Source organism: Mchenga conophoros, linkage group LG9, assembly GCF_057382185.1.
Source record: "Mchenga conophoros isolate Kocher_MC1m ecotype Shallow Benthic linkage group LG9, M_conophoros_male_GT1.1, whole genome shotgun sequence".
In the NCBI taxonomy this organism is placed as follows: domain Eukaryota; kingdom Metazoa; phylum Chordata; class Actinopteri; order Cichliformes; family Cichlidae; genus Mchenga; species Mchenga conophoros.
In genome coordinates, this window is record NC_140534.1 from 8,844,279 (window position 1) to 8,871,836 (window position 27,558).

General features: G+C 42.6%; 2 protein-coding genes, 1 long non-coding RNA gene and 1 pseudogene across 4 annotated transcripts in view; 3 read left to right on the forward strand and 1 right to left on the reverse strand.

Annotated features, from left to right (window-relative positions):
- Nucleotides 1-26,919, reverse strand: part of nrp1a (neuropilin 1a) — an 82,772-nt gene extending 55,853 nt beyond the window's left edge. For both annotated transcript variants that reach the window (XM_085286308.1, XM_085286307.1), the window contains exons 1-3: nucleotides 26,378-26,919; nucleotides 24,706-25,165; nucleotides 23,264-23,438 (exon numbers count right to left, since the gene is read on the reverse strand). In XM_085286308.1, coding sequence (XP_085142434.1) covers nucleotides 23,264-23,438; nucleotides 24,706-24,772 — 242 coding nt within the window. In that variant the 5' untranslated portion in view covers nucleotides 24,773-25,165; nucleotides 26,378-26,919. The remainder of the gene's footprint in view (nucleotides 1-23,263; nucleotides 23,439-24,705; nucleotides 25,166-26,377) is intronic.
- On the forward strand, nucleotides 1,315-3,554 carry LOC146566716 (histone-lysine N-methyltransferase Set8-like; annotated as a pseudogene).
- Nucleotides 5,601-7,597, forward strand: LOC146566717 (uncharacterized). The gene is made up of 3 exons (XR_014893824.1): nucleotides 5,601-6,052; nucleotides 6,866-6,971; nucleotides 7,548-7,597. It is a non-coding gene; the product is annotated as an uncharacterized LOC146566717 (long non-coding RNA).
- LOC146566718 (uncharacterized) lies at nucleotides 7,715-14,656 on the forward strand. The gene is made up of 5 exons (XM_085286311.1): nucleotides 7,715-9,727; nucleotides 9,813-10,049; nucleotides 10,121-10,168; nucleotides 12,315-12,413; nucleotides 13,706-14,656. The coding sequence occupies exons 1-5, from the start codon at nucleotides 8,209-8,211 to the stop codon at nucleotides 13,939-13,941; spliced, it is 2,139 nt and encodes a 712-aa protein (XP_085142437.1). The 5' UTR covers nucleotides 7,715-8,208; the 3' UTR covers nucleotides 13,942-14,656.
- Nucleotides 26,920-27,558: the final 639 nt, after the last annotated feature.

The following is a 27,558-nucleotide window of genomic DNA, read 5'->3' on the forward strand; positions in this document are numbered from 1 at the left end:
AGATGACATCTCCTCCCGTGTTTTAAATGCACTTTAGAACAGCACGCAGCAACACTACATATGAGCGAGCGGAGGGAGGCATGGGGTCTTCACAGAGCCCCACTCTCTGCCAGCCGTCAGGGCGGGGGGGCCTGAAGGTGGAATTGGCCATCTGATCGAGGCCTGGGTTGCAGCGGCCCCCTGCCACTGCGGAGCCGGGGACGGTCTGCTTGATTTCCACCTCAGGGAGGAGGGCAACATCTGGGTCTGGGTATGAGTTCCCCCTCCGGGGCAAGAATACCTGGACCTGGGATGTAGAGAATGTTTGGGGAGTGTGATTGTGTGTACAGTGTCCATTTATGTCTGTGTCCACGTTGGGTGAGGGCCGAGTGTTTGTGGTTGTGTGTATGAGGGTGGGAAGGTATGTTTGTGTCTGCCGTACACATCACCACAAACAACACCACAAGCAGAGCACAAGTTTTAAGCCAGCGTGGTGTGATTATAGATGCCGTGCAGGTGGGTCCATCTCACATGCAGCGGCATCGCAGAACACGCCCCGCCACATACCCTCTTCCCCCGACTAAGACCGAGGAGCCACCTCCCCCCCCCTCCATGAGCAAGCGAGGGAATAGGCCTGGAGCATCAGCGCCCCAGCCCAGCCACGGGGAAGTGACTACCTGGGCGTTCGCCTGTAGATCTAGCGGTGCTGGTGACGAGGTGGTTCCAGGGACCGCCCACGCTTCCAGCGGCACCCCCATCCCGCTAGCGCACCAGCCTGTGGCTCACCTGAGCCGGTCGTTCCCTCGCGCTGTCCAACAATTACAATAATTATACGGTTGCTGTAACAGATTGTAGATACAATGCAGGTGAGTCCATCTCACCTGCAGCAGCATCCCAGACCAGCCACAATAATAAAGATTTTTCTATTTCATTATAAACTTTGTCCTAATTATGTCATGAGTTTTTACTATTTAAAAAGAAAAAGAAAGCATCACAAAAACACTTAAGGTCATGAAAATTAATTGTATTGCTGCAATACTTAAATATCTGTGGTCTAATCTATTTTTATTCACCAATCTCATTGTAGCAATAATATGCCTTTTTGGTCCAAGTTAATTATTTGAATTTTAAAACTCTTTTAGCCAAATAACTTTGAAGTTGTTACTAAAACTCATCATCCCCATTTACTACTTTTGTTTCATTCTTTAAAAATTTAGAAGCATAAATATCAGTCTTTTGGAAAAATTACATTTTATACAGTATTATTAAGTCTACATATTCCAAGTGAGTTATGTCAGAATCCACTAGAGCAATTTAACTCTATTACATCATAGCATTCTATTTGCAAGAATCCCAGTGTTAATCCACTGTTCTTGGCCAATGATATCCACTCCTCAGCACTATGGGGGCGCTAATGTACATCTACGCTGGTTGCCAACCACCATGAACATTTAAAGAGCAGAAGAAGAAGAAGAGGACACTAAAGAGTTCAGGTGCACGACATGAGGATTTAATGAGACAGCTTTTATCTTACTGCTTTCGTGGAAGATCAGGTGAGAACCATACAAATTCCCTTACACATGATGTTTATATAAATATATTCATCCAATAAAGCAAAGTAATATAGGTTATTATATTACGTTCGGATACACCAAAGCATCTAATTTTTGACAGTTTAGCTAGCCAGCATGCTAGTAGCAAAAGTTTGACATTCTGTTGCTGTTGGTTTGATTAATTTTGGTTTTAGCATCACAAAACTTGTGGTTTTAAAACTAGTGAGATCTGTTTTCAGAAAATATTTTACAAATGAAACAAAAACTGTAGGACAAATATGCTTATTGTTCAACCATACTAAATCATTATTTTAATTTATAACTTTAAGAAATATAAAAGGTTAAGGAAATGTGGATATGAAAATTAACTCATTAAGATTTGCAGTAACCTTAGACCAAATAAAATATACGAAACAGAACTTCCACAGGTAGGGCATGCAGCCTCTGACACACAGTGATACAAGATAGGAGGAACACAGATATTTGGAACCTTTAGGGGAGCTCTCCCCAACATAAATAGATTTTTCGATCTGTTTATTTCTATGTCTACATACATTTTGTAGTATAATGTGTTATTTCTAAAGTCATTAATACCTGATCTTTGCAGGGGATGGCGGCAACAAGGCCACGGAGAGCTAAAATAAATCCCATACAAGATGCTAGGTATTACTGCTCCTTAGGTGAAGACAAGGCAGGATTTGATGTGAGGTATATTGATTCATTTAAAGGTGAGTTGATTCCAAAGAATGCAGTCAGCTTCTCAAAATAGAAATTTTTATGTTTTTTGTAGTTTTTTTGTAGCATACCATGCATGAGAAAATTAATAATCACGAATATAATTATACTTGTTTTATTATTATTATTATTATTATATTTCTATTTTTTCCTTGTCTTTCCCCAAGGAATTATGAACATGTTACATGTTCCAAAATAAATAATACAATATAATCAAATAAAAAACATATTTAAAAACAAGAAGGATTTTAATTAAATGGTTTATAGTTTATTGCCCAATTTGTTTTTGATGTGTGTCTTTAGGTCGCGGTGTGTTCAGCTGTCGGTCATTTCAAAAGGGAGATTTTCTTTTTGAGTACAGAGGACAAATCATAACTAAAGAGGAACAAGAAAACCGAATGAAACTTTACCATGATGCACTCAAGGTTTTCATATTTGATTTCAAGTTCAATGGAAAACAGTTATGGTATGTAACTACTTTGATAAAGGATAAAATACATGAGGTTTACAAATTATAATATTCAAATAATATTTTGAATTGAATATTAAAATGTTATTCAGACGTTCTACAACCTAATATACTTAATGACTTTCTTTACAGAGTGTAATTGTTATTGTATACTTTTTGTTTTAGTGTTGATGCTACCAGAGAGGACGGCTCACTTGGCAGACTTGTAAATGACGATAATGTGAATCCAAACAGTAAAATGACAGTTACCAGAGTGGATGGAAGGCCCCATCTCTGTTTGTTTGCAATCAAAGATATTGGTCCAGGAGAAGAAATCACCTATAACTATGGTGATTCCAACTGGCCATGGAGAAGCAAGGTATAATGTAAATAGTACAGTATAAGTATAAATAGTATTAAATGAATAAAGGCTATACTGAAAAGTATGCATACACACACGGGTCCTGTGTAATACTCAACTGGACAGGTCCAGACATTAGGAGGACTGTATTCATCTTGGCTAGACCCAAAGACTGCCATTCATTATTCATGCTTCTTCCTTAGAAATCCAACATGGTGGCATCTCAGGCTGTGGATGAGATTGCAGCCAGTTCCTCTCCTAACGACGCAACAAAGGTAAATTGGAGTTTCAGTGTCAGATTGTTTTAGTTGTAGACTGAGGTGCTAGTTATTAGGCAGTATTGAGGTATGTGGGTCCTTGGTTATCTTGACCAAGTAAGATGCACGCATTAGGAGGACTGAGATTTGAAACAGGAAGTATAAACAACTGAGTTCTACCTACAAGTGCGCCCACACACACGGGTCCTGTGTATTACTCAACTGGACAGGTCCAGACATTAGGAGGATTGTATTCATCTTGGCTAGACCCAAAGACTGCCATTCATTATTCATGCTTCTTCCTTAGAAATCCAACATGGTGCCATCTCAGGCTGTGGATGAGAATGCAGCCAGTTCCTCTCCTAACGACACAACAAAGGTAAATTGGAGTTTCAGTGTCAGATTGTTTTAGTTGTAGACTGAGGTGCTAGTTATTAGGCAGTATTGAGGTATGTGGGTCCTTGGTTATCTTGACCAAGTAAGATGCACGCATTAGGAGGACTGAGATTTGAAACAGGAAGTATAAACAACTGAGTTCTACCTACAAGTGCGCCCACACACACGGGTCCTGTGTATTACTCAACTGGACAGGTCCAGACATTAGGAGGACCGAGTTTCGAAATGAATTCAGATCAATGAGAGTTACTCTGGCAATTGTGCATACACACACGGGTCCTGTGTATTACTCAACTGGACAGGTCCAGACATTAGGAGGACTGTATTCATCTTGGCTAGACCCAAAGACTGCCATTCATTATTCACGCTTCTTCCTTAGAAATCCAACATGGTGCCATCTCAGGCTGTGGATGAGAATGCAGCCAGTTCCTCTCCTAACGACACAACAAAGGTAAATTGGAGTTTCAGTGTCAGATTGTTTTAGTTGTAGACTGAGGTGCTAGTTATTAGGCAGTATTGAGGTATGTGGGTCCTTGGTTATCTTGACCAAGTAAGATGCACGCATTAGGAGGACTGAGATTTGAAACAGGAAGTATAAACAACTGAGTTCTACCTACAAGTGCGCCCACACACACGGGTCCTGTGTATTACTCAACTGGACAGGTCCAGACATTAGGAGGACCGAGTTTAGAAATGAATTCAGATCAATGAGAGTTACTCTGGCAATTGTGCATACACACACGGGTCCTGTGTATTACTCAACTGGACAGGTCCAGACATTAGGAGGACTGTATTCATCTTGGCTAGACCCAAAGACTGCCATTCATTATTCACGCTTCTTCCTTAGAAATCCAACATGGTGCCATCTCAGGCTGTGGATGAGAATGCAGCCAGTTCCTCTCCTAACGACGCAACAAAGGTAAATTGGAGTTTCAGTGTCAGATTGTTTTAGTTGTAGACTGAGGTGCTAGTTATTAGGCAGTATTGAGGTATGTGGGTCCTTGGTTATCTTGACCAAGTAAGATGCACGCATTAGGAGGACTGAGATTTGAAACAGGAAGTATAAACAACTGAGTTCTACCTACAAGTGCGCCCACACACACGGGTCCTGTGTATTACTCAACTGGACAGGTCCAGACATTAGGAGGACTGAGTTTAGAAATGAATTCAGATCAATGAGAGTTACTCTGGCAATTGTGCATACACACACGGGTCCTGTGTATTACTCAACTGGACAGGTCCAGACATTAGGAGGACTGTATTCATCTTGGCTAGACCCAAAGACTGCCATTCATTATTCACGCTTCTTCCTTAGAAATCCAACATGGTGCCATCTCAGGCTGTGGATGAGAATGCAGCCAGTTCCTCTCCTAACGACGCAACAAAGGTAAATTGGAGTTTCAGTGTCAGATTGTTTTAGTTGTAGACTGAGGTGCTAGTTATTAGGCAGTATTGAGGTATGTGGGTCCTTGGTTATCTTGACCAAGTAAGATGCACGCATTAGGAGGACTGAGATTTGAAACAGGAAGTATAAACAACTGAGTTCTACCTACAAGTGCGCCCACACACACGGGTCCTGTGTATTACTCAACTGGACAGGTCCAGACATTAGGAGGACCGAGTTTCGAAATGAATTCAGATCAATGAGAGTTACTCTGGCAATTGTGCATACACACACGGGTCCTGTGTATTACTCAACTGGACAGGTCCAGACATTAGGAGGACTGTATTCATCTTGGCTAGACCCAAAGACTGCCATTCATTATTCACGCTTCTTCCTTAGAAATCCAACATGGTGCCATCTCAGGCTGTGGATGAGAATGCAGCCAGTTCCTCTCCTAACGACACAACAAAGGTAAATTGGAGTTTCAGTGTCAGATTGTTTTAGTTGTAGACTGAGGTGCTAGTTATTAGGCAGTATTGAGGTATGTGGGTCCTTGGTTATCTTGACCAAGTAAGATGCACGCATTAGGAGGACTGAGATTTGAAACAGGAAGTATAAACAACTGAGTTCTACCTACAAGTGCGCCCACACACACGGGTCCTGTGTATTACTCAACTGGACAGGTCCAGACATTAGGAGGACTGAGTTTAGAAATGAATTCAGATCAATGAGAGTTACTCTGGCAATTGTGCATACACACACGGGTCCTGTGTATTACTCAACTGGACAGGTCCAGACATTAGGAGGACTGTATTCATCTTGGCTAGACCCAAAGACTGCCATTCATTATTCATGCTTCTTCCTTAGAAATCCAACATGGTGGCATCTCAGGCTGTGGATGAGAATGCAGCCAGTTCCTCTCCTAACGACGCAACAAAGGTAAATTGGAGTTTCAGTGTCAGATTGTTTTAGTTGTAGACTGAGGTGCTAGTTATTAGGCAGTATTGAGGTATGTGGGTCCTTGGTTATCTTGACCAAGTAAGATGCACGCATTAGGAGGACTGAGATTTGAAACAGGAAGTATGAAACCCCAACCCTAAATCTGGTTTGCATAAAGACGTAGTTCTCGGCTTGGTTGAAATGAACTCTGATGTAGTTAGATCGCATATTTGAATTTCAGCTGATCAAGGAGCAAGAATGAAGCTTACTATAGGAAGGAGCATGTAAATACAACCGAAACAATCGCTAAACTCTTTCCTGTTAATGCTAAGCACATTTATGTAACATTGTTGTGTAAAGGCCATCCGTTATGTCTTGATGGATTCATGACTTCATGATTTAATTATACTTTTTTACACTCCCAGTCAAAACTTTGGACACATCTTCTCATTTCAGAAAGAACAAATTGTAAGTCTAATCTTTTTTGGGTGTTGTGGGTCCACAATGAATTTTCTTTTCATTGTGGTTTTGTAATATATACCATAATATAAAACCTAGAAGAACAAATTGTTTTGAAAATTGATCTATATACAGCAGGTATTTTTCCCTTTAAATTTTGCATTGCAAAAGTTACAAAAATTGATTTAATAGTTTTAGTAACACTTGAACCTGTTTTTTTTTTCTTCCGTCCTTAACTCCTTTTTAAAGAGGAACCAAAACAACTATTTGGTTGTGATATTTTACATCACAAAAGTATGAATTTTGTTTTTGATTACACTGTTTTTTTTTTTTTTGTTTTTTTTTACCAAACAGGACTGCGATCATGATCTAGTCCCTGACGAAATGTCAAGTTTAGAAAAATGTTTTGCATGTGGAGGACCTTTTTCGCCTCTGAAATGGAGTGGTGTGAGATGTGAAGGTAATTATTTAATTATGGAAGGTTGGGTACATTAGAATATCTTAAATATGATCCATAAGGAACACTATAAAAACTAATCCATAAGTAAATATGATATATGTTCATAATGAACCTTTTACATCTGCACTTTTTACATATTTACTTACCATGTCATTATTAAAGCTGCTATACCCAATTTGCAAAAACAAGTTAGCTTAACATATTTTTTTTTCATGTTCATAACAACATTTTAACAAAGCATAGCTATAAATGTTGTTTGGAGATTAAAGAAAAAAAAAATGAAGTGGTTCTGTTGCATTTGTCTAAAACCATCAGCCAATAACATGGCTCAGTCCAGAAAAACGATAGAACAGTCTTTCCTGACTCCTTAAATTCTACATTAACATGGCTCCACCACACTATGCACTGGCCTGTTTAGCAGCAAAGCACACCAGGGGGTGTGGCCTATGGATAATATCCAATGGGAGGGGGGAGCCTTCTTGACTGTGTTTATGCTTCCATCTAGCCTGTTTTTTTAAATTGGGGAAAGCGGCTTTAACTACCTTTCTTTTATTAACTTAATTTTTCTCTGTCTAGTTTGCTACCAGTCCTGGCACAAAAGATGTTATGTTAGCCACAAGGTGAACCTCACTGAACCTCTTCCAGAGGTAAGTGTTTTTGCAGAATTCTTCTCAGTAAAATATGTAAGGTAAACAAAGTCTTACTTTGTGTTTTTGATTGTTATTAGGTCTTTAGTGAAGATGGTTCAAGTGAGGGGGCTTCATCAGAAGAGGAATATGTGCCAGATTCTATAGCTGACTCAGACAGCTCATGGGACAACAAATCAGAGCCTTTAAATATAAGTTGCAAACAAGTACAGAACTCTGAGATCTCCAGCAGTCAATCTGCTTGCAAAACGAAAAGACCTCGCCTAGAAAGTTTTTTAGAGAGAGTAGGACAAAGAATTTCAGAAGATGCCGAATCAATATCTGAAGATGGAATTGGCACAAGACAGCTCGACGTATCAGGGGTTATTGCCACAGCAGAAAAGTCTGATGCTGAAGGCATTGTTGATGACTCTAATACTACGGCTGAAGATTCCTTAAAAACATCCTCCTCACTAAGAAACAAAACATACTGCTACATTTGTGGAAAACTACAGACAAAGTTTACACGTCATTTAAAAACTCATGAGAAATCACATGCAGATGTTGCTCGAGTTTTAAGTCTTCCCAAGAAGTCCAAAGACCGTTTGAAAATGCTTTCTAAGCTGCGAAACAAAGGAAACCACAGACATAACTCGGAGGTCATCGCAAGTGGGATTGGATCATTAAAAACCAGACGCACATCAAAAAAACCCTACAAAGGAAAAGACTATATTCACTGCATTTATTGCGAGGCATTATATCTTAAAAGAGATCTTTGGAGACATGTTCGTAAATGTTCTTCAAAACCAGTGGAGGCCAATTCAGAGGGGGGACGAAAAAAGGTCTTGTCCCTGGCCTGTATGAGTGAGTCAGCTCTGTGTCAGCAAGTTTCCCCCGGTGTTTGGAAGATATTAGCTGTCATGAAAGATGATGAAATAACTTCTACTGTGCGAAGTGACTTCTCTATTCTTCAGCTTGCTCAATCATTCTTTAACAAACATGGGAAAGATCCCACCAAATTTGACTACATTCGCCAGACACTCCGAGAATGTGGAAGACTTCTGCTCACACTTCGGAAAGAATGCTCAATACACACTTTTGAGGATGCTGTAAGACCTGCAAATTTCAATGTGGTTATCAAAGCTGTTAAGAAGGTGTGTGGGTATGATGAAGAAAAGAACTGCTACTCGACTCCAAGCCTTGCTTTAAAGTTGGGACACTCACTGCAGAAAGTCTGTGATATTATACATTGCAGAGCACTGATGGCAGAAGACAGTGCACTGATAAAGTCAACCCAGAGTTTCAAAACCCTTTATGCTACAAAGTGGTCAGAACTCATCTCCCATACTGCATTAACCACACTAAACGAGCGGCACTTCAACAAGCCTTCCACACTTCCTTTCACAGAAGATGTTCAGCGTCTTCATAGACATCTGGAGAAGACTACAGAACAAGCACTGAAGGACTTGGAAGAGCATAGTTCACCAAAATCATACAGTGAACTTTGTAAAGCTACCATGGCAAATGTAATACTATTTAACAGGAGAAGAGGGGGAGAAATTTCAAAGATGACACTGAATGGCTTCCAGGAGAGAGACACTAGTACCCTGCACAAGGATGTTGCAATTGGACTGACAAAATTTGAACTTTACCTTTGTCAACACTTCAGTCGTGTAGAATTGAGGGGTAAACGAGGACGCAAGGTTGCAGTGCTACTTTCACCAGACATGGTGAATGCCATAACACGGCTGACAGAGAAAAGACAAGACTGTGGTGTTCTGGCAGAAAACATATTCCTGTTTGCCAGACCTCATTGTCTGACTCCCTACAGAGGACAGGACTGTTTGAGGATTTATGCGACTGAATGTGGGGCTGAAAACCCTGAACACCTACGTTCAACGCAGTTGCGCAAACATGTCGCAACTTTGTCTCAGATCTTAAACCTCAAGAATCACGAGTTAGACCAAGTTGCCAACTTCCTAGGTCATGATATTCGTGTTCATCGCGAATATTATAGACTTCCAGAGGCTACTACCCAGCTTGCCAAAATATCCAAACTACTGATTGCCATGGAGAAAGGGTCTCTCAAAAGCCTTCAAGGCAAAACACTTGAAGAGATTGAAATCGAAGGTAAAGTGGTGTTAAGGTTAAGAATTATACACGTTTCCTGCACTATAACCTTATAATTCATTAAGACAATCTTTTATTTTGTTAGATAACCTACAGTTGACAGATTCAAGTGAAGAAAGTGAGGTCGGAGCGGAGCGTGAGGAGGTCGGAGCGGAGCGTGAGGAGGTCGGAGCGGAGCGTGAGGAGGTCGGAGCGGAGCGTGAGGAGGTCGGAGCGGAGCGTGAGGAGGTCGGAGCGGAGCGTGAGGAGGTCGGAGCGGAGCGTGAGGAGGTCGGAGCGGAGCGTGAGGTCAATGAAGGAAATCTTGTATATCCACAGATTGGTAAGTACAATGTGATTAGTCTCAACTTTGTTCAATTTATGAAATCACATGACTAATAGACTTTATTACAGATTCTATAGATACTAGAATGATGAAGAAAGTTGTCAAGGAACCTCCAGGTATGTGTTTGTCATCATTTATTGAAGCTTTTACCTTTGTAACTACTTCCTAGACACTTTTGCTATCTTTGCTATCTTTATGTAAAAAAAAAAAAGATAATTCATTACTATCATTTTTCCAGTGATTTTTACCTTTGTCCAAATGGTAATTTAAAGAAAGTCAAGGATCTTTCTAAAGACCAGCTCAACAGAATAGAAAGGTCAGTTTTGGAGGATGGTCAGGTAGGAAATGCTAGTTTGAACAGGTGATTTTGAGCTGTGATTTAAAGTTCTAGAGAGAATCTAATGAGCAGAGGAAGTTCCAGAGGGTGCAATTAGCAGTGGCAAAGGATTGTACCCTCAGATTTATGATTTTGATGATGGGGGTAAGGAGGTTAGTGTTAGCAGTGTTGTGGGAGAGTGACAGTAAAGACAATCCCTCAGGGTGGCGGGGGCGAGGTTGTTGAAGGCTTAAAAGTTGATTAGGAGTTTGCACTCAATACTATAGTCAGTGTGCAGCCAGTAATGTTCTTTTTAGGATGTGGTGATATAGTCTCTAGAGTGAGTGCAGTAGAGTAAGGGGGCAGCAGAGTTCTTAATAGATTGCAGTTCTTGGAGGTGAGTTTGGGGAAAGCAAAGATGCTGGGATTCTTTTTGAGGGTGGAGAGAATGGATAGGATTAGGAAGAACAATATCATTGGGACTGCACATGTTGGAAAAAATGTCTACATTGTTCTACATTGGCCAGGTTGAGGTTGTGTTGGGCATGTGCAAACAAGGGACAGTGAGGAAGGTTTGTTGAAGGATGTTAGAAAGGAAGCTGCCCTGCAGGAGACAGAAGGAGATGAGATTAATCAAGAGAGATGAAAATAGTTGGTGTGTGGAGGGCTGATCTACTACTCTTTATTTACCTGGTTTGCGCTTCTGAAGTATTCCCTCTACGCTCTCATCCTCTTTCTACAGTAAATCAGTGGTGAGTGGAAAGTTGACCAGTCACCGGAGTAGTGATGGGTCGTTCGCGAACGAAATGGCTCTTAGAGCTGGTTCTTTGAAGTGAACGATGCGAGCCGGCTCCTTATTGGGAGCCGTGGATTTTTTTTTTTTACTTTCTCTTGCCCTCTCTCTCACTTTTTTCGCTGCACGTCAGCCTTGTGTTTGCGCTGAGTAGAGACGGGAGGGGCGCAAACAGAGCCTTGCGTTTGCACCCCTCCCGCCTCTGAGCAGAGGGAGGAGCTAGGGGCGGTAGTTACACTCGCAACAGCAGTAGCACACGAAAAGAGCAGCAGGGAGAGAGAGAGAAAGAGAGCCGGGAGCAACAACAAGAGACAATGTCGTCACATTAGAAAGGTGGAGTAAAGAAAATGAGTGACACCAAGAAAAGAAGCAAAATCTAGAACCATTTAAATTTTACTGACAATACATAGGCAGAGTGTAGAGTCTGCAAGAAAAGGATATCATATAGAGCCGGTGCACGGGCACCTGAAAACTGTCCACTCATCAGTGCGATGGGAAGATAAAACACAGTGAATTAAGTGTGATATAAGTGAAGCTGCCAGTGTGTCTACCCACTGAGCTGAGCACTGGGCACTTGGTATTTTTAAATTTAAAGTTTAAATTTTAAAAGTTAAATTGTAAATGGTAGGTTTTTGTATTTTATAATTTATTTTTTAAATTTTATGTGGAGTGAATAAATAAAAGCAGATTTATATAATGAACATATATACATAGAAAACACGTTTTTAAACATTAGTAATTCATTTTGTGCATAATTTTATATTGTTGTTAATAATAAATGAATGAAAGCAACAAAATAACCTGAAGAGCCGGTTCGGGAGCCGAAAGAGCCGGCTCTTTTTAGTGAGCCGAGCCGAGAGAGCCGGATCTCTAAAAAGAGCCGGAAATCCCATCACTACACCGGAGTCTTGTTTGGAGAAAAATTCAGCCTTGTATCTTTTAATATCAGCTGTAATAGCTCTAGCCATATTCCACATTCACATGTGTCACCTTAAACTAAAAGTCATAGTTGCGACTCTGGATTTATCTTAGAAACCATATTCAAGATTTCAAGGTCCATTAGTTGCTTGACCACATTCAGGAGCATTTGACATTACATTATAAGCGATTTAATACAACAAATATATGCTTACTGTTTTGTTTTGTTTTTCAGCACAAAGTAAAAATGGAGCGGGTAAGGTCATTGAACCCAACAGAATACTAAACAAGGAGATGAAGCCAAGCAGTAAGAAGAAAACAAATGAACAATCTGGTAAATGGTGACATGCATACAAAAGTCACTTAAGCACAAATGTAAACTTCATGCATTTTTGAACCCAGTTATCCACACCACCCAAGCCAGTATGGTGACTATGCTCATCTTTCTGCCAGGGACCGTACCATAATTCTACAACTTGGTTAGACAATTATATTAACCTACTTGGTAAGGTAAAACATAAATCACATTCAATGTGGAACAATACCTTGTATTAAGTAATGGGATAAATGTTTAAATTACTTTTCCTATGCCTGTTTTAATCTGTAATACATTTAAATACTTATCATTTTCAAAACAGCAATGCACCAAAACAATTAATAAACAAAGCAATGAGAACATATTATGATTTGGGTTTTTAATTTTGAGGATTCCTCAACCATTGGGCTTCTACATTATCTCCATACTCTGAACATCATCTTATTCCCATAGGCAGAATCTGGATAATATTGGAAAATTTGGGCTGGTTTGGCTAATTGTGGGCTGTAACCTGAACGTCTTGAAGAAAATTATGTTCACTGAAAAAACCTGAAGGCCCACCTCATGGTCAGGCAGGGTCCACCCTTGTTTTTAAATAAACATTTGAGTCAGACAGTTATATATGAAATGTTTGAGTATATGTTATACATTTCAAATTATTACAATATCATGCTATACATGTTTTTTGTTGTATAACGGTGTGTGGAATAAAATGCTCTCCATCCATAGTGATTTGCCATAGCTATTTATTGGAATTCTGACTTAATGTGGGCTACCTTTCAGAATTTTACATTTAAATAAATGTATTCATCCATTGTAATAAGTATTTAAACAGTCAGCATTACAGGATTTATACCAAAGAAACACTGTTACAACAAATTCACCTTAAAGGGGACATATTATGCAAAACCCACTTTTTTTTGTTGCTTTTGTATGTATATTTGGTTATGAATTGCCTCCCGACTCCTTAAGTGTAGGTTTTCAACAACTAAAAAAGGAGCTCTTTTAGGTCCCAGGTAGTGTATTTTGCACAATCCAGCATAATCACAGCCTCAGCACCTGTCCTCGTGGACAATGCAAAGGCCGTCTTTGGGCTGTGTAGACTAAACACTAACTGTTCTTAGCAGGGCTGTAAAACTAGTGCGTGCAGAACTCAATTCTTCGGCTTATTTGAAGGAAGCCGATTATCGCCATTATATTTTTGCATCCTACAACCATGTCAACTCACACAATTGAGCATAATACGTCCCCTTTAATTTAAAAATTGTTTAAAAAGTAGTTTGTTTACATTTATTTTTTTCTGCTTCTAGCTTCTCTGGAAAATGCAAGGAGGGTCAAAAAGCATCCTTGGTCTCCCACGGAGGTTGCTGCGATAATGAATTATTTTGGCGAACATATCAAAAAAGGAAAACTGGCCACTATTATCGAATGCCAGCAATGCAAAACTGCAGAAGATCCTGCTCTGGCTGGTCGTTCTATTCAAAACATCAGAGATTTTGTGAGGAATCGGGGCGTGTCGTTGAAGAAAAAAGAAAATCCTATGTAGAGGAGTCTACATAACTCCAAAGTACTTCTTGGAGGAGTTACAAAAGATATTTTGTATGTTTTGGTTTCTCATTTATTTTAGAATTTTACTATTAGAAGATTGGTAAATTCATTTTGTTGACACTGTTTTAGTGCATCTGATCTAAGAGGACATATAATTTTATATTGCCAGTTATTTTCATTTCTGTTAACAAAACAATCCTGTTTTTGTAAAATGCACTCAATTTGTTCCTTTTATTCACCTGTTGCCCTTTTAATACACACAAAATACATGTTTGTGTATGTGTATGGCCTTTGTCCTGTTAATAAAGTTAGCCCTGACAATTACTGTTCATGTCAGGGGGAGGAGCCAAGTTACCTAATTAGTGTTGTCCTCTTATTACACCATGTTGTCAGGTTCTTATATTTTGAGTTCTGGTGTGTTTTTCACAATTTTGAAGTGAGATTTGTGTTGTACAACTCAAATGGGATTTTTAAAGATGCACTTCATCTATCTAGCACAAGCGGAAAGGGGGGTCCGTTTAGTGTTGCAAAAATCTTGTTTGAAAAAATTGTCCTTCCAATTCACCTTTACCAGTATGTGTGTGTGTGTGTGTGTGTGTGTGTGTGTGTGTGGTTTGGGGTATGGGTTAGGGTGCTTGTTAGAGGACAAAGTATTACTAGATATCCTGTTCATGACTGGATGTGTAGGATGTACAGTACATGATTGGGGTCAGGCTTGCTGGAACCATGTGAAAAGAAGAGCATTCAAAAAAAGAAGGAGATAATTGTAAACAACTTTGTGCTAGTGACCCACTGAACTTCACATAGGACAAAAATCAGCTATGTGAGCTCTTCTTTGCTTCAGCTTTTATGGCCTGACAAGAAAAAAACAGAAGCAGAACCAACATCCAGCAGCATCTACAGAGGTAATCATCTATCTGCTTATAGCAGCGCTCCCTGTCGAGTAATGAGCATGCTGCTTTCAAAGAAGAGGCAGGAGGAACCTGACAAGGAGAGTTAAAAAAAGGAGGAAAGGAAGGGAGGAGGGGAGCTGAGTTTGAGGTCAGCTAGAGGTAAAGCCTTCGGGTGCTGTTCAAAACTCTCTTGCCTCTCCACAATGGACAGGAAGGGGAGAAAGAGTGCGGCGTGGGTGGGGTGAAGGTGTTGGTTGTGTTAAGAGGAAACAGCTGAGGGGAGATAGAGAAGTTCAGTTGGTGATAGAGGGAGTGGAGGACAAGCCAGAAAAGAGAAAAGCAAAGCATGCAAACAGCTGATACAGGTGCCAGCACGAATCCAGTAAAAAGGTCAGTGGCGTGAGTTCTTACACATGGCTCAGCAATGCTTAGGATGCTTGAGGGCAATAGTAATAATAACTGCACCGGGAATTATTCAATTAAATAGCCCATCCATCCCCACTGACAATCTCCCTCCTCTTCCCATTCTCTGTCCTCCCTGGAGTGGGTCAGAGAGCAGTCTGGGCAGGGTACTTCATGACCCGGTCATCTGGCTGGACATCTAGTCATTTGGCTGGGAGCAGGACAGAACTGTGAACATGTGAACATTCCCCCTCCCCCGTGGAGGACTGGGACTGTGTCCTCTTCGGTATGAGCGACCGATTAAAAAAAGAACAAACTACACCTGACCTCAGACTCGAGACAGCACAACCTGAATTTCTGAATGTTAACAGGAAGAGGAAGGAAGTGAGAAGAGGAAGAAAATAAATGAGGGAAGTGTTTCTACGGTTGGGACATATGTTTGCACAGTGAGGAGATCAGGCGATGCCAGATTCGGGGCAGTTTCCTTTTAATGTAAACCAGCCCTTGGATGGAAAAGCTAATGTTTAAATCCTCGTACTTTATTTCACTTTGACAACTGCATTGTTCCCAGATTGTGCAAAGAAGTCAGATTTTCCAACGATGCAGCACTCTGAAAGCCAACCGGGCCGTGCTGTGAGGGCCACACGCCAAGCAGTGCATCTCTTACGTGGCGATGGGCAGAGAGGCTGAATTCTTGGCATTGCAGAGCTGATTTAAGTGCTGATGACCGGCCAGCTTCTGCCAACATTTGGAGGGCAAGGTGAGTCCTCCATTTACTTGCCTGACAATTGAACGTTACCGTCGAGCTGGATTAGCTGCATTATTTCCCCCTGCTTTCTGGTAAAGCCTGCGGGTGATAGACATACGTATAAGAGAGGGGCCTCCTGGTTGGTTATCCCCTCATGAGCGAGGGTCATGCTAGCGCCAGACACCCCAGCTACTTATATTACTTATAGTGCTACCCTACTGAGATAACACCACAAATGATTGCTGCTAGGCCAGATATAAAGGCCGTTTTTACAATTACCACCAGCTAACAAAAGAAATACACTTGTGAGGAAAAAAATGTAATAGTGGTCATAATAAAAAAAAGAAAGAAAGACCACAACTACTCTTGCCAATTTAGTGAGGGGAGATCAAGCAAAGAGCAAACAAAGCGAGGGATTGTGAGTGGCTCTAACTCAATCAGGGAGCAGTGGGGTACCGCCCCATCAATCACTGTCTGCTTGCTGCCCTCGCCGAATCACGCTGAGTTGAGTGGTGAAGAACCACCAGAGAGCCAACAACCCACTGTGGCGCAAACACAGTGACCGAAAATGACCCCAGGGATCTATCTGGGGGCCCTTGGCTTCCTATTTCCTACCTACCTACCTACCTACCCTCTCACCCACTGCAAACAAACTTTACCTTAAGAGAACCCCCTCTGGAGACTTTGGCTTGATTGTCTGAATAGAGAGCCCTGTGGTCGCCGAGACCACCCCCTCCCACCTGCTGCTCCTTGTGGATCTGTACGCACCGTGGCGTTAGGACAACAAACAAGCTGAGCAGGCCACATCAATCAAAATCACGGGCCCCCTTTCAAGGTTAGACCACTGAGTGAAACGTGTCTGACAAGCCCGGCCACGCAGCATTAAAGCGTCTAGAAGTCCCTCGTCTATTCAACTAAAGGGCCTCCTCTCCTTCCTTTTCTCCTCTTTTTCTTACATTTTCTTACAGTTAATAGATGTAGAGAGCCGAGATTACCAAATGTTCTCCTGTAATCAGGAGTCGCTCTATTCGGCTCCCTTTTTTTCTTACAATCTGTTTTGGATAAAGAGGTTGAAAAAAAAGCATAAGGCTGACATATCTAAGCTGTGTGGGCCGCAGCTCCACTCCACAAGAAACTTCCATATAGGGGAAGCTTGTACTGGGTTGGAAAGAAGAAAGAAAGAGCTGAGCAGTGTGCCAGGAGCAGCTTAGGGATAGTAGACCCTGGCAAACACAAGGAGCTCACTCCCACACTGAGATGACAAACAAAACGGGCAGACATGTGAGACGCTGATGCTTTTGTGCTGTCACAGATATGTGACTGCTGACTTGAAATCTGGAGGTTTGTTCATGAGCCCGGAGCTTGTCGTCTCCCTTCCCCCCCCCCCTCTTTCCCTTCCCTCCCTCCTTCCCTCATCCCTCCTTTCTCCCCTTCTCCTCTGCCGTGAAGTGGACCTGCCTCCTGCTGTGAGGCAGAGTGGCTCACCTCCCGGTTGTGGTTAGGTTGTTGTGCATGAATCAACGTGGTGACAGAGCAGCAGGGAGGATGGCAGATGCCACGGCCAGAAAGCTTTTCAATCAGACTGCCCTTCCAAGCTGCTGCCAAGGTGAAACACTTCACCGGTGGATGAAAAAAAAGACCCTGAACCCCACGGTCACTCTCACTCGCTCGCACACGCATACATGTGCGAGCACACATGTGCCCAGACCTACTTTAATCCCGCTCATTAGCTGGGGAGTAAGCCCTCCATGTTTAAGAGAGATGAAGAAGGGGAAGAAAGAGAGTAATGAGAGTGAAGGTCAGTGGTTTTCTGATGCAACATCTCTGTCTGCTGTCTGTTCTGCTCTGCCCTCCTGTTAATTAACTGCGGCTTTCATTTGCTTTTTGCTTTAAAGGCTCACCTGCCTCATTAAGAGTTGCGTTTTTTGCACCGAGAACACTCGTCTGGGGAAGTTCTTTTTTTGAATCCTTGCTGGCAAAATAAGGCTCCGTATAATTACAGTGAAGTCCAAACAAGACACATTCAAAGTGGATTGCCTGCTCTTTGAGATGCTGCTGACAAGCTTTTTTTTTTTTTTCCTAAGGCGCAGTGTTTCAATGTAATTTCGCCTCTCATTTGATTTCCATTGTTATGAGCTGTAGGAGTCTGTTGTTGCAGAGAATATCAGGTGCACAATTTGAGCTGCCTTTGTCAAAGCCGCTAGTTAAAAGAAGCGGTGTCGCCCTACGCACTCCATTTTGCAGCGCCGATTTCACGGTGCCAATTTGACCTCCCCTACCCCCACCCCACCCCACCCCAGCATGGATGCTTCAGTGACATGCACTTAAAAAAAACACACACATAAAGAACAGAGTGACAGCAGAAATAAATGCCCTCTAACAGGCTGTAAGTATCTCTAATAATCCATGTCAATTTAGAGACCCAACTGGCAGCACTGTGGATCACAGCGCCTCCTTTCAGAGTTACCACCGCCACCACCACATCACCACCTGCCAACAGAACATTTCTGTTGCATTCCTGTTTTTTTTTTCCCGTTTTAATTATTTTCCTCTGACGGCTACTAAACAAACAGTCCACCTGTGGTCCTTTGCCTGCAGTTACCTTGCACAGCCAGTTTTGAGAAGAATAAGCAACACTTGTTGCACGTATGAGCTGTAGTGTCAGAGCAGCGTTTTGTTGTTGTTTTTTTTAACTAACTTTTTGTATTTGCTTAACTGAAGTCTTTCCCTGCACAAAAGACACTGGTGCTCAGGGGAAAATGAAAGCAACAATGCTGGAAAAACAGCAGAACAGCTTCAGGGACTGCGACACTCAAGCACCAACACAAGGGCTGGTTGTTTCAAGGTGTTGCAGCCCTCTTCCAGAGACCACGCGGGGAAAAGCAATGCATGTGTGTTTTGGATCTCATAAGATTTGATTTTTCGTGCTATGATAACTTTGTATTTTTTCCATCCATTTTCATGTGAGCATCAGAATTAAGTACGAATCTAGTAAATGTTATGTTTGTTTGTTTTTTAATGAGGAAATCATAGTACAACTTGTATAGAAAATAGAAGCATTCCTCTCATGTAGTGGCCCTCTGTGCAGGCTTGTGCCTTGGCATATGCCACATCCATTTTTTGCGCCTCGCCTGCAGCTGCAAGATAAGTTACAGAGTGATTGTGAGGTGGGTAATCAAAACAAGCAAGCAGCAGCTAAGATTAAGGGAGGAGCCCTTGTCCCCCACCACCACCAGCCGTGAAGCTCTGCTGGTCTTTATACTGTAGCTGCTGTGTGCTATTAAGGCTGGAATGGTAACAAGGGAATTAGGGAAAGTGGCCAAGAGGATCTTGTCCCTAAATCCCCTTCTGTCCTCCACTCTCACTTCCTAGAAACAGGTGGCAGTCACCTTTGTTGGACACTGTGCCCATGTTGAGTGGAGTTAGTGGGATTCCACATGACAAAGAAAGAGCCATGGTTACAGGGTCAGTTAATACCCCCACCCCCCACTTCCTCAAGTTCCTGTCACCTCTGGAGCTCTGACTTGGTCCCCATGCCACAAGGGGTAGGATGCCTATTATAAAAGGGACATAACAGCAGGCCAAGCAGGTGTGTGTGTGTGTGTGTGTGTGTGTGTGTGTGTGTGTGTGTGTGTGTGTGTGTGTGTGTGTTGTCAGGGGTGGGCTGGGCTGGGGGGGACTCAGTAGGAGACTGCAGCAAAGGGGCATAAGGACAGAAAAAGGAGAAAATTATAATTAAAAAAGGAAACTTTTCCAAGCTTACAGGCACCTGAAGATTTGAGGGGGAGCTCGATGACTTTTGAACTTTGTGTTGAGGTGGGATGTTTTCGATCTCACGCACAAAGAGCTGCTCGAGAAGGCATTCCTTGAATATCTCCTCCGCTTAGTACCATCCTGTAATATGTGTCATCTGAACCCCTCCTCATGCTACTCTGCACGTTGGAATTTCAGCAAGGTCTCAGGAAAATACCAGGGAAAGGCAAAGAAAGAGGAGGCTGTGTCTCCTTCTCGTTTTTATCCCTCTCTCTGTTCTAGCATGACTTCGACTAGCTTACAAACTGCAAGGGAGCTCTCAGTGAGCTGAAGACAGAAGAGCTTTTTTGGAGGGGGTTTGTTTTCTTGCTTTTTTTTGGTTTGGTCAGCAAATCCAATGCTATCAATGATTCATAATGTTGTCAGGAGTACATCATATCTCGAGAAAGTTGGCTCCCCTCCTCGAGGGGTGATGATGATGATGATGATGACACGAGTCTGTTAATCAAATATAAAACCTTCCCATCGCTTCTTTAGATCCATCTCCACTTATACCTCCCCACGACAGAGCTAGTGGAGCCAGATGAGCCTGACAGGCCTTATCAGATAACCGTGAATAAAGAGAGAGAATAGGTGCGCGGAGCGAAAGCATATCTGTTTACTCCAGCTTTTCACTCCGGCTAAGCTCGCTCATTCCGACGACTTTCAGATCGAATTGACTTCAAATATTTGCCTTGATGCGGGCTGCGCCTTTGCCTCAAACTTCATTAGCTGCGTGAGGCAAGTGAGGGCAGCTCCAGCTCCCCCCAACCCCCGCCCCCATGAAAAACTCCACTCTGTGAAAGTCTACAACGGTGCGTGAAAGGTAAACACGTTCTGCATTCAGAATCGCAGGGCTCACTTAGTCGCCTTATCTCCGTGATGAAGTGTTTTCCTCCTCCAGCTCGCAGGATACAGGCCCCTGCACTTCCCCAAACAAACCTGTCAAGGGGAGCGAGCACGTGCAACAACAGCAGCAGCAGCACGGCAGCCAGGCTCCACTCACAGGGAAGGCTGTTTTTCTTTTCTTTTCCAGGAGCACCACTTTGAGTGCTTCTTGTTTAGTTTGCTGATAAGACCCATGTTGGAGAACATGTGGTGCATGTGTGTTCCATTTGCCCACTAATTAGATTGCAAGGCAGTGCACTGAAGCATGCATTGTAACCCCACCGCCTCCACCTCCACCCACTCTGCAGGTCCATCAGATAAGGAAGCCATTCTGGGCTCTCATCAGTTTCCATTATGTAAAGGGTTGACTTGGTGAGTGGGGCTCCAAGAGGGGCTCTGATGGCTCAACACAAATCGCACCCAACCCAACTACTGTCTGCAGATACATGAGTCACTTATGTTCCCTCACTTATAATCAAGTTACCCATGGACATTGCCATGTCAGCTATTAGGCCAGCAATCAGCCTTCACGTTGCACAGTGCCATAGTTTTGAAATTAAGGAGGGTGGAGTGGAGTGTGTGTGTGTGTGTGTGTGTGTGTGTGTGTGTGTGTGTGTCTGTGTAGAATATGTTACGAAGTAGAAGCAAAGTCCCATGAAAACCACTCCATTAACAGCATTAAAAATGAAACGGCACACCGGGTTAAAAATAGGAAAAAAGCTGTGGGTTAGGCTGACCCCATTTTCAGGTGCAATCTCTGTGAGGCCCACATGAATCAGAGAATGACTCAAGTCATCTGTTAATTTTTTCTTTCTCCTCAGGACAAGCAGGTTATAGCCTCCTAACCACTGCAGACTGAGTCTTCTTCAAACGTAATGAGAAGCAAAAGAAAATCAGAAGCAGCAAATGTATGAGCGACCGGTTAACTGGAAACCACCAAATTTGTGGCTGCTAAATGAAAGAGCAGTGCTAATTTGCAAATGACACATCAGTGGCTCACTAAGCTCAATGTCCTCCCTCCTTTCAAAAAAAAAAAACCTTCCTTGCTCCCACAGCAACTCTATTCTCCTTGCTGCATGTGTTTAGACACAGGAAATTCATTCCTGACTAATTTGATTAACATAAGCATTGTCACTGCTGCCCCTACTCCTACTCCAGTCCCTTCCTCACTCTCAGTTTCTAACTAAGGACCTCAGACAGCTTAATGGCCTCCCTGGTGCTGAAATCGAACCCAAAAGAAGTGTCAAAGGAGCACCCACACTCCAAAGGACACCAGCATCTGCACTAAACCCCTGTCAGCAGTAAAGAAAGGCTAAAGTGGGATTTAAATCTGGGATTAAAATAAATAAATAAATAAATAAAAGAAGCCTGCAAGCGTATACACTGGGGCCAATTCAAGGAGCACAAAAGAAAGTGTAGGGTCCAGGTTTTGGGTGGAGCGCAGATACAGTAACAGGATCCAGCAAAGCCCTCTACTCTCTGGAGCCCTGCAGCGTAAACAAACAGCTGAGACAGAGACAGGGCAGAGGCACCGACACACGTGCACACACACACACACATACACACAAAACACCACATCACACACAATCAGACTGAGGCAGTCTACCCAGGCAAGGCTCACCTCAGGGCACCCACACTCACCCAGACTGTCTGTCTCTGGTTTCATCGGCTTAAACTATCTATCTGAAAACAGCTTAGCCTTTTTGCTGGATGCAACAGCTCACAGCTTACAGGTCAAATAAGGATCGGTAAGTAACCGTCGCTGAGAGCGCCACCTTAAAAGAGTGCTTTCAGTAAGTTTGGGGTGAGGTGGAGGGGCACTAGTGAAAGTAAATTTTAAAAAATCCCATGTCAGCCAGATAATTTCACTTTGTTCTGACTTTATTAAAGTGGTTGTCTAATTAAAACAAGCTGTTTTTAATGCAATCGCTTCTTTTTCTTTCTTTGTTTAGAAAGTAATTGGATTTCGAGTCACTGGTTTACTGCTCAGACACTTTTAATAGACATTCTTTTTTTCATGCAGTGCAGAAAGTAGCCGCAATTAAATGCCTCTGCTGAGGTTTTGGCCTCTTCAATCCCCTCCACTTCCCCCTTCCCCTCGCTCTGTCTTCTGCAGAAACACAGCAGTTCAAATCAGTATTAAATGCTGGTGACTTCACTCCACAAAGATGAAAATCAAGGACATTCCAAAACCAAATGGCAGGAGCGAGACATTCCTACTCCCCTATGTAGTGCCAGACCTGGATTACAATAACACAGTTTTCACTGAACCCACCTCCGACACTAGATGGCGCAGTTTCATGAGCAATAGACATGAGGGGAGAGGAGGAGTGGGATTCAGACTGGCGTTATAGACAGCACTGTAACAGTGCCTGTACATCAAATATAAATAAACATAAATCTGTAGGTGCTTCTTCCACCGCCAACAGAATGAAAGCACACATTTACTGTTTTTGGCAGAGGTCTCACTGTTTTGTTTTTTTTAATTCCCTATCTTTCGATCAAATTGGGGCCCCCGGGGACAAAATCTGCCTGAATGAACGAGCGTTTGTATTTGCACATGTGTTTTTCATAGAGAAGAAGCGCGGTGCACGTACTTGCACTCCCTGTCCTCCAGATCAAAATGCGGATTGAAGTTGATGAGGATCCGCTGGTGAGGACCAGGCGCCGAGATCACCCACACGCATCTCTGAGAAGGGGGATAAGACGTGGGGTATCCGGGCGAAGTGAGGTAGTTGGCGGTTGAGATTCTGATGTTGCCTCCACATTTATCTGGAGCGGGGAGGGGAGAGAAAATAAAAGAGAAAAGTTCTTAAAGGATACGGAAACAAACGAGAGTGATACATCACTGGCAGCTCAGAGAAACACAATAGTTTGGACTACTACAGCGAGCTTTACAAGACCATTTCTTTCATACACAACACACTGTAGACAAATCATCTTCTTCTTATAAATAACGTTTTGGTGTAAGCGTGGAGCGAAAATGTTGTTCCACAAAACCAGACCGCTGCTCTGCGAGATGTTGCAAACATGCTTATCTATCTGTAGAGTGGAAAAAATAATCATCTTTTACCAGATTGCGACTCTGCAGTGAGGGTTAGTCAACAGCAGAATAACGCAGTGATGGAAAATTATCAGTAACGAGCGAGTGAAATTCACTTAGTCGTTAATTTCATGCTGTGACATGCACACGCTTAAATTACACTGCCACACATTACGAGGGGAAAATGATAAGCCTTTGCTGACTGATCCATATAACACAAAGGACCGAACAAGAAGACGCCCTTTTATTATTTACTGTTTATTTATTTTTATTATTTGCAGTCATTCTCCTTTAATCTTGCATATAAAAGTACCCCCTCGTTAAAAAACAAAGTTCCTTTTGCTTTTATTTCTGTGTTATAAAAGCTCATGTGTGCTTTCCTAACGCATTCCCCCTCCGAAGTCTTTCACAGCGGAAAATAAAAGCTGAAGTGAAACAGAACCTCCGAGAATAGAAACCGGGAAAGTTGTGCAAGCCGAGCGTTTGGGCTGACTTTTTGAACTTCATCCTGACTTAGAAATTCTTTACCAGGAGCACAAGAACCCGGGTGCCCTAAAAAAAGTAGTTGAATTGGTTTAAAAACTGCTTAATTGTTGGAATTAAGTCTTTTAAAAAATATCTGCAAAGAAAGCAAGTATTCAGGAGTATTTTAATGGAATTTGGTAGAAAATATTTGAACGGAAACAAGGTAACAACCCTAACGCGCTGGACAACAGGAATATCAAAGAGATCCCATAAATACAAGTGAAATCATATAGCAGTAAAAACGGTTTTAACGAAGGCTACAGATAAGTGTCAGTGAAGTCACTTTACTAAGTCTGTGTGGAAATAATATCAGAGGGGTTTTCTTTAGGCGTTGGTAGAATGAGCAGGTGAGCGCCTTGTGAGTTTGCCCGGAGATCAGCGAGGGCTAATCTTTAGAAAAAACACCGGGATTAGTAGCTTTGCAGTGTACATAAAATCTGTATTTATAGAGAGATCAGATGTCACACCTACCGTTTTTGAAAGCCTTGGCCACCGAGAGGATTCCCATAAACAGGATAAAGACTAATCCACAATGCATCCTTGTTTTATCACCAGGAAAAAAAAATAAAATTACGTGTATATAGATATAAAAAACAAAAACAAAAATCCTCTGAAAATAAACTCCTCCAGAAGATGTTTTTTTCCTCAAGGGAAAGTATTCTTCTCTCCACTCTGTCCAACAAATAAAGCTGAAGTGTCTCTTAACGAAGTTAGGAGTGATCTGAGTGCGGGCTCAGGTCGCTGGCATCCTGTCATTCAGCTCCGGTTTCCTCTCGCCTGCGCCGTCTGCTCTCCACTCTCCAGTGCCGACCTTGCCATATCCTCTCCAAAAGAAGCCAGAGCGCAAGGCGGACGAAGAATCAGCCACTCCAGCCCTGTCTTTTGCGTCCTTGGCCCTTCAGAAGGTGCCCGGGCAGGATGTAATCCTTGTCTGTGGAGTGCACAAAAAACAAAACAGCACAAACGTGAGAGGTGAGCAGACTATGAAAGCGTGTCGCCTCCGTGCGCACTGGACATTCCCCAAAAGTGTCTAAAAGCGCCTTATCTGACACAATTAAGACTCCGAAGGCACGGGTACACCCCTTTCCCCCAAATTGTGACCCGCTTTGCTTCAATAGGCTTAGAGTAGAGAATGGGAGAGGTTGGTGATTGGCTTGATTACAAATAGCCAACCTATGTCTGAGAGGCGTCGCGTCTTTATAAGTAAGGAGAGCGGCACACTGAGTGTCAGAGCACCAGCGGTCCGTTAAGTGACACTACTCTCTCTCTCTTGCTCTCTCTCTCCCTTTTACTCACTCACGCTCTCTTCCGCTCTCTGTGACAACAAGCAGTCTGACATTAATGCAAAACGTAGCGACACAACACTACCCCCCCCCGCAACTATCTGAGATCTCGCCATAAACAACAGCAGCAGCAGCAGAATGCTACTCCTGGAGGACAAGCTACCACTCAAGCCTGGATTTTAGGCTGTATTGTAGAGGGCATTTCCCCGGGATGTGGTCATTAGCTTGTGTGTGGGACCGATGCCTTTATGTGATAAACCAACGGATAAACCTGATCTTTTCATCCCAAGTTCCCCTTTGTGGGTGCAAGTCCTAAAAAACACAGAAAACAGAGCTCAGATGTAAGCCAATTTACATCGAAGTGCTTATCGTGGGCCTATTTTTTCTCTCTACAAAGTGTTTCCATCTTTCTTTTATTTTGATTTTATTATTATTATTTTATTTGCATGCCTTTTATCCACCAGGAGCTATGTAACGCTACTGTTCTTAATAACCACCCCACATCAGTGACACCATTTAGCTGGCACCCTGAAAATTTAAAAAGAAATCAATTAAAGCATAAATTACGGTGTAGCCTCGAGTCGGTTACTCAAGGCTGCCCTTACTGGGTCACACTGCACAAAAAGGAACGAACCTCAGCAAACACAGCATGCTCTACTCTAAATTCCTGCATTAAAAGAAAGCAAGCCAGTGTATGAATAACAATAAAATCGACGGTAAGATAATAAGATGGTCATATCAGCCAAATGTGTAAAAACTGTATTACATTAAGTGGACTCAAAGCAGAAGATTCCTTTCAGTCTCTCACACAAGTTAAATACATTTACAAAAAAAAGAAAAGAAAAAAAAGCTGCATTCACCTGCTTCTTCAGGACTCGCAAACCTGCAGGCATCCAACCCTCCCCTCTCCACTTTCAACACGAGTGGAGCGGAGTGTAGGATCCGATAGGCTTCCCCCAAATCCTATTAAAATGACACCAAATCTTCTCCCGAGCTTCCAAAAGAAGCAAGCCAACGTATCCTCCCCCCACGAAAAAAGAAAAAAAAAACTCCTCCCTGGGCTACACGCCGTGGAAGAATCGCACCGCAGTCCAATCCAAACCGCGCAAAGGCGCACAGCCGACACCCGGAGACACTCTCCCCTCTCCGCGTACAGACGGTCCCTTCGCCGCGGATGTCTCTGGGTCTCCCGGGCTGTTTAGCTCTCATTCACGCGCGGTCCAAACTGCAATACGACCAGCGTGTAGAGGAACAGTGTTGAAAATTCTTCAGTGAGAGAGGTGGGATAAAAAAAAATCTACAGAATAAAAATAAAAGTCCTTATTGGTTTAATTCAACTTGTTTCCCGTCCGTCTCTCTCCGTGCGCCACCGCTCTCGGCTCCTCCACTGATGCAAATGCAGAGGGTTTGAGTCCCTTGCTAGCCACACACACACGCCCCTTTACGAGAGAGGAGCGCGCGGGCGTGCGCGTGTCGGTGTGTGAGTCTCTGCAACGCTTATGCAGATTTCATTCAACTGCCTTTCTCTACCTGCCCGTGGGCTTCCTTGGCCCCTTCGGGATGTCACATTACAAGTGAAATACTGAACCGACAACGTCTCTGCGCACGTGAGCCATCATGAAAAAAGGGGTTTTATTATTATTATTATTATTATTATTATTATTATTATTATATATTTATTTATTCATTCATTTATTCGTTCCTGAAAATGTTAACCAGCTTGATGATGAACTTATAATCCACATAGCAATGTCGCTTTAACACAATATAGACACTGTGTGGTCCTGTACAGTTTCTGGAAGCTTATAGAGGCTCGACGAAGTTGTGCTGCTGTGATCAAAGAAGCTGTGAGCTGGTCGTGAAAGACATTAGGGATGTAAGAAGCAACACTGACAAGGGAGATCAAGTTGACTAATCATGGACAATACAGTCCCTTCATTTCTTCATCCCTTTATTTTTATTATTCACTTATAATTCATGAGAAGCGAGACTTTTCCAGATCAACAGATTGTTTAGCGGAGAGCGGAGTGACAGCAAAGGT

Bases quoted from the DNA above. Each gene is read 5' to 3' on its own strand.
- LOC146566718 (XM_085286311.1), top strand. From the start codon at position 8,209: ATGCTTTCTAAGCTGCGAAACAAAGGAAACCACAGACATAACTCGGAG. The intron at 10,050-10,120 runs GTAAGTACAATG...ACTTTATTACAG, and splicing joins TCTTGTATATCCACAGATTG to ATTCTATAGATACTAGAATG. The intron at 12,414-13,705 runs GTAAATGGTGAC...TTCTGCTTCTAG, and splicing joins GAAAACAAATGAACAATCTG to CTTCTCTGGAAAATGCAAGG.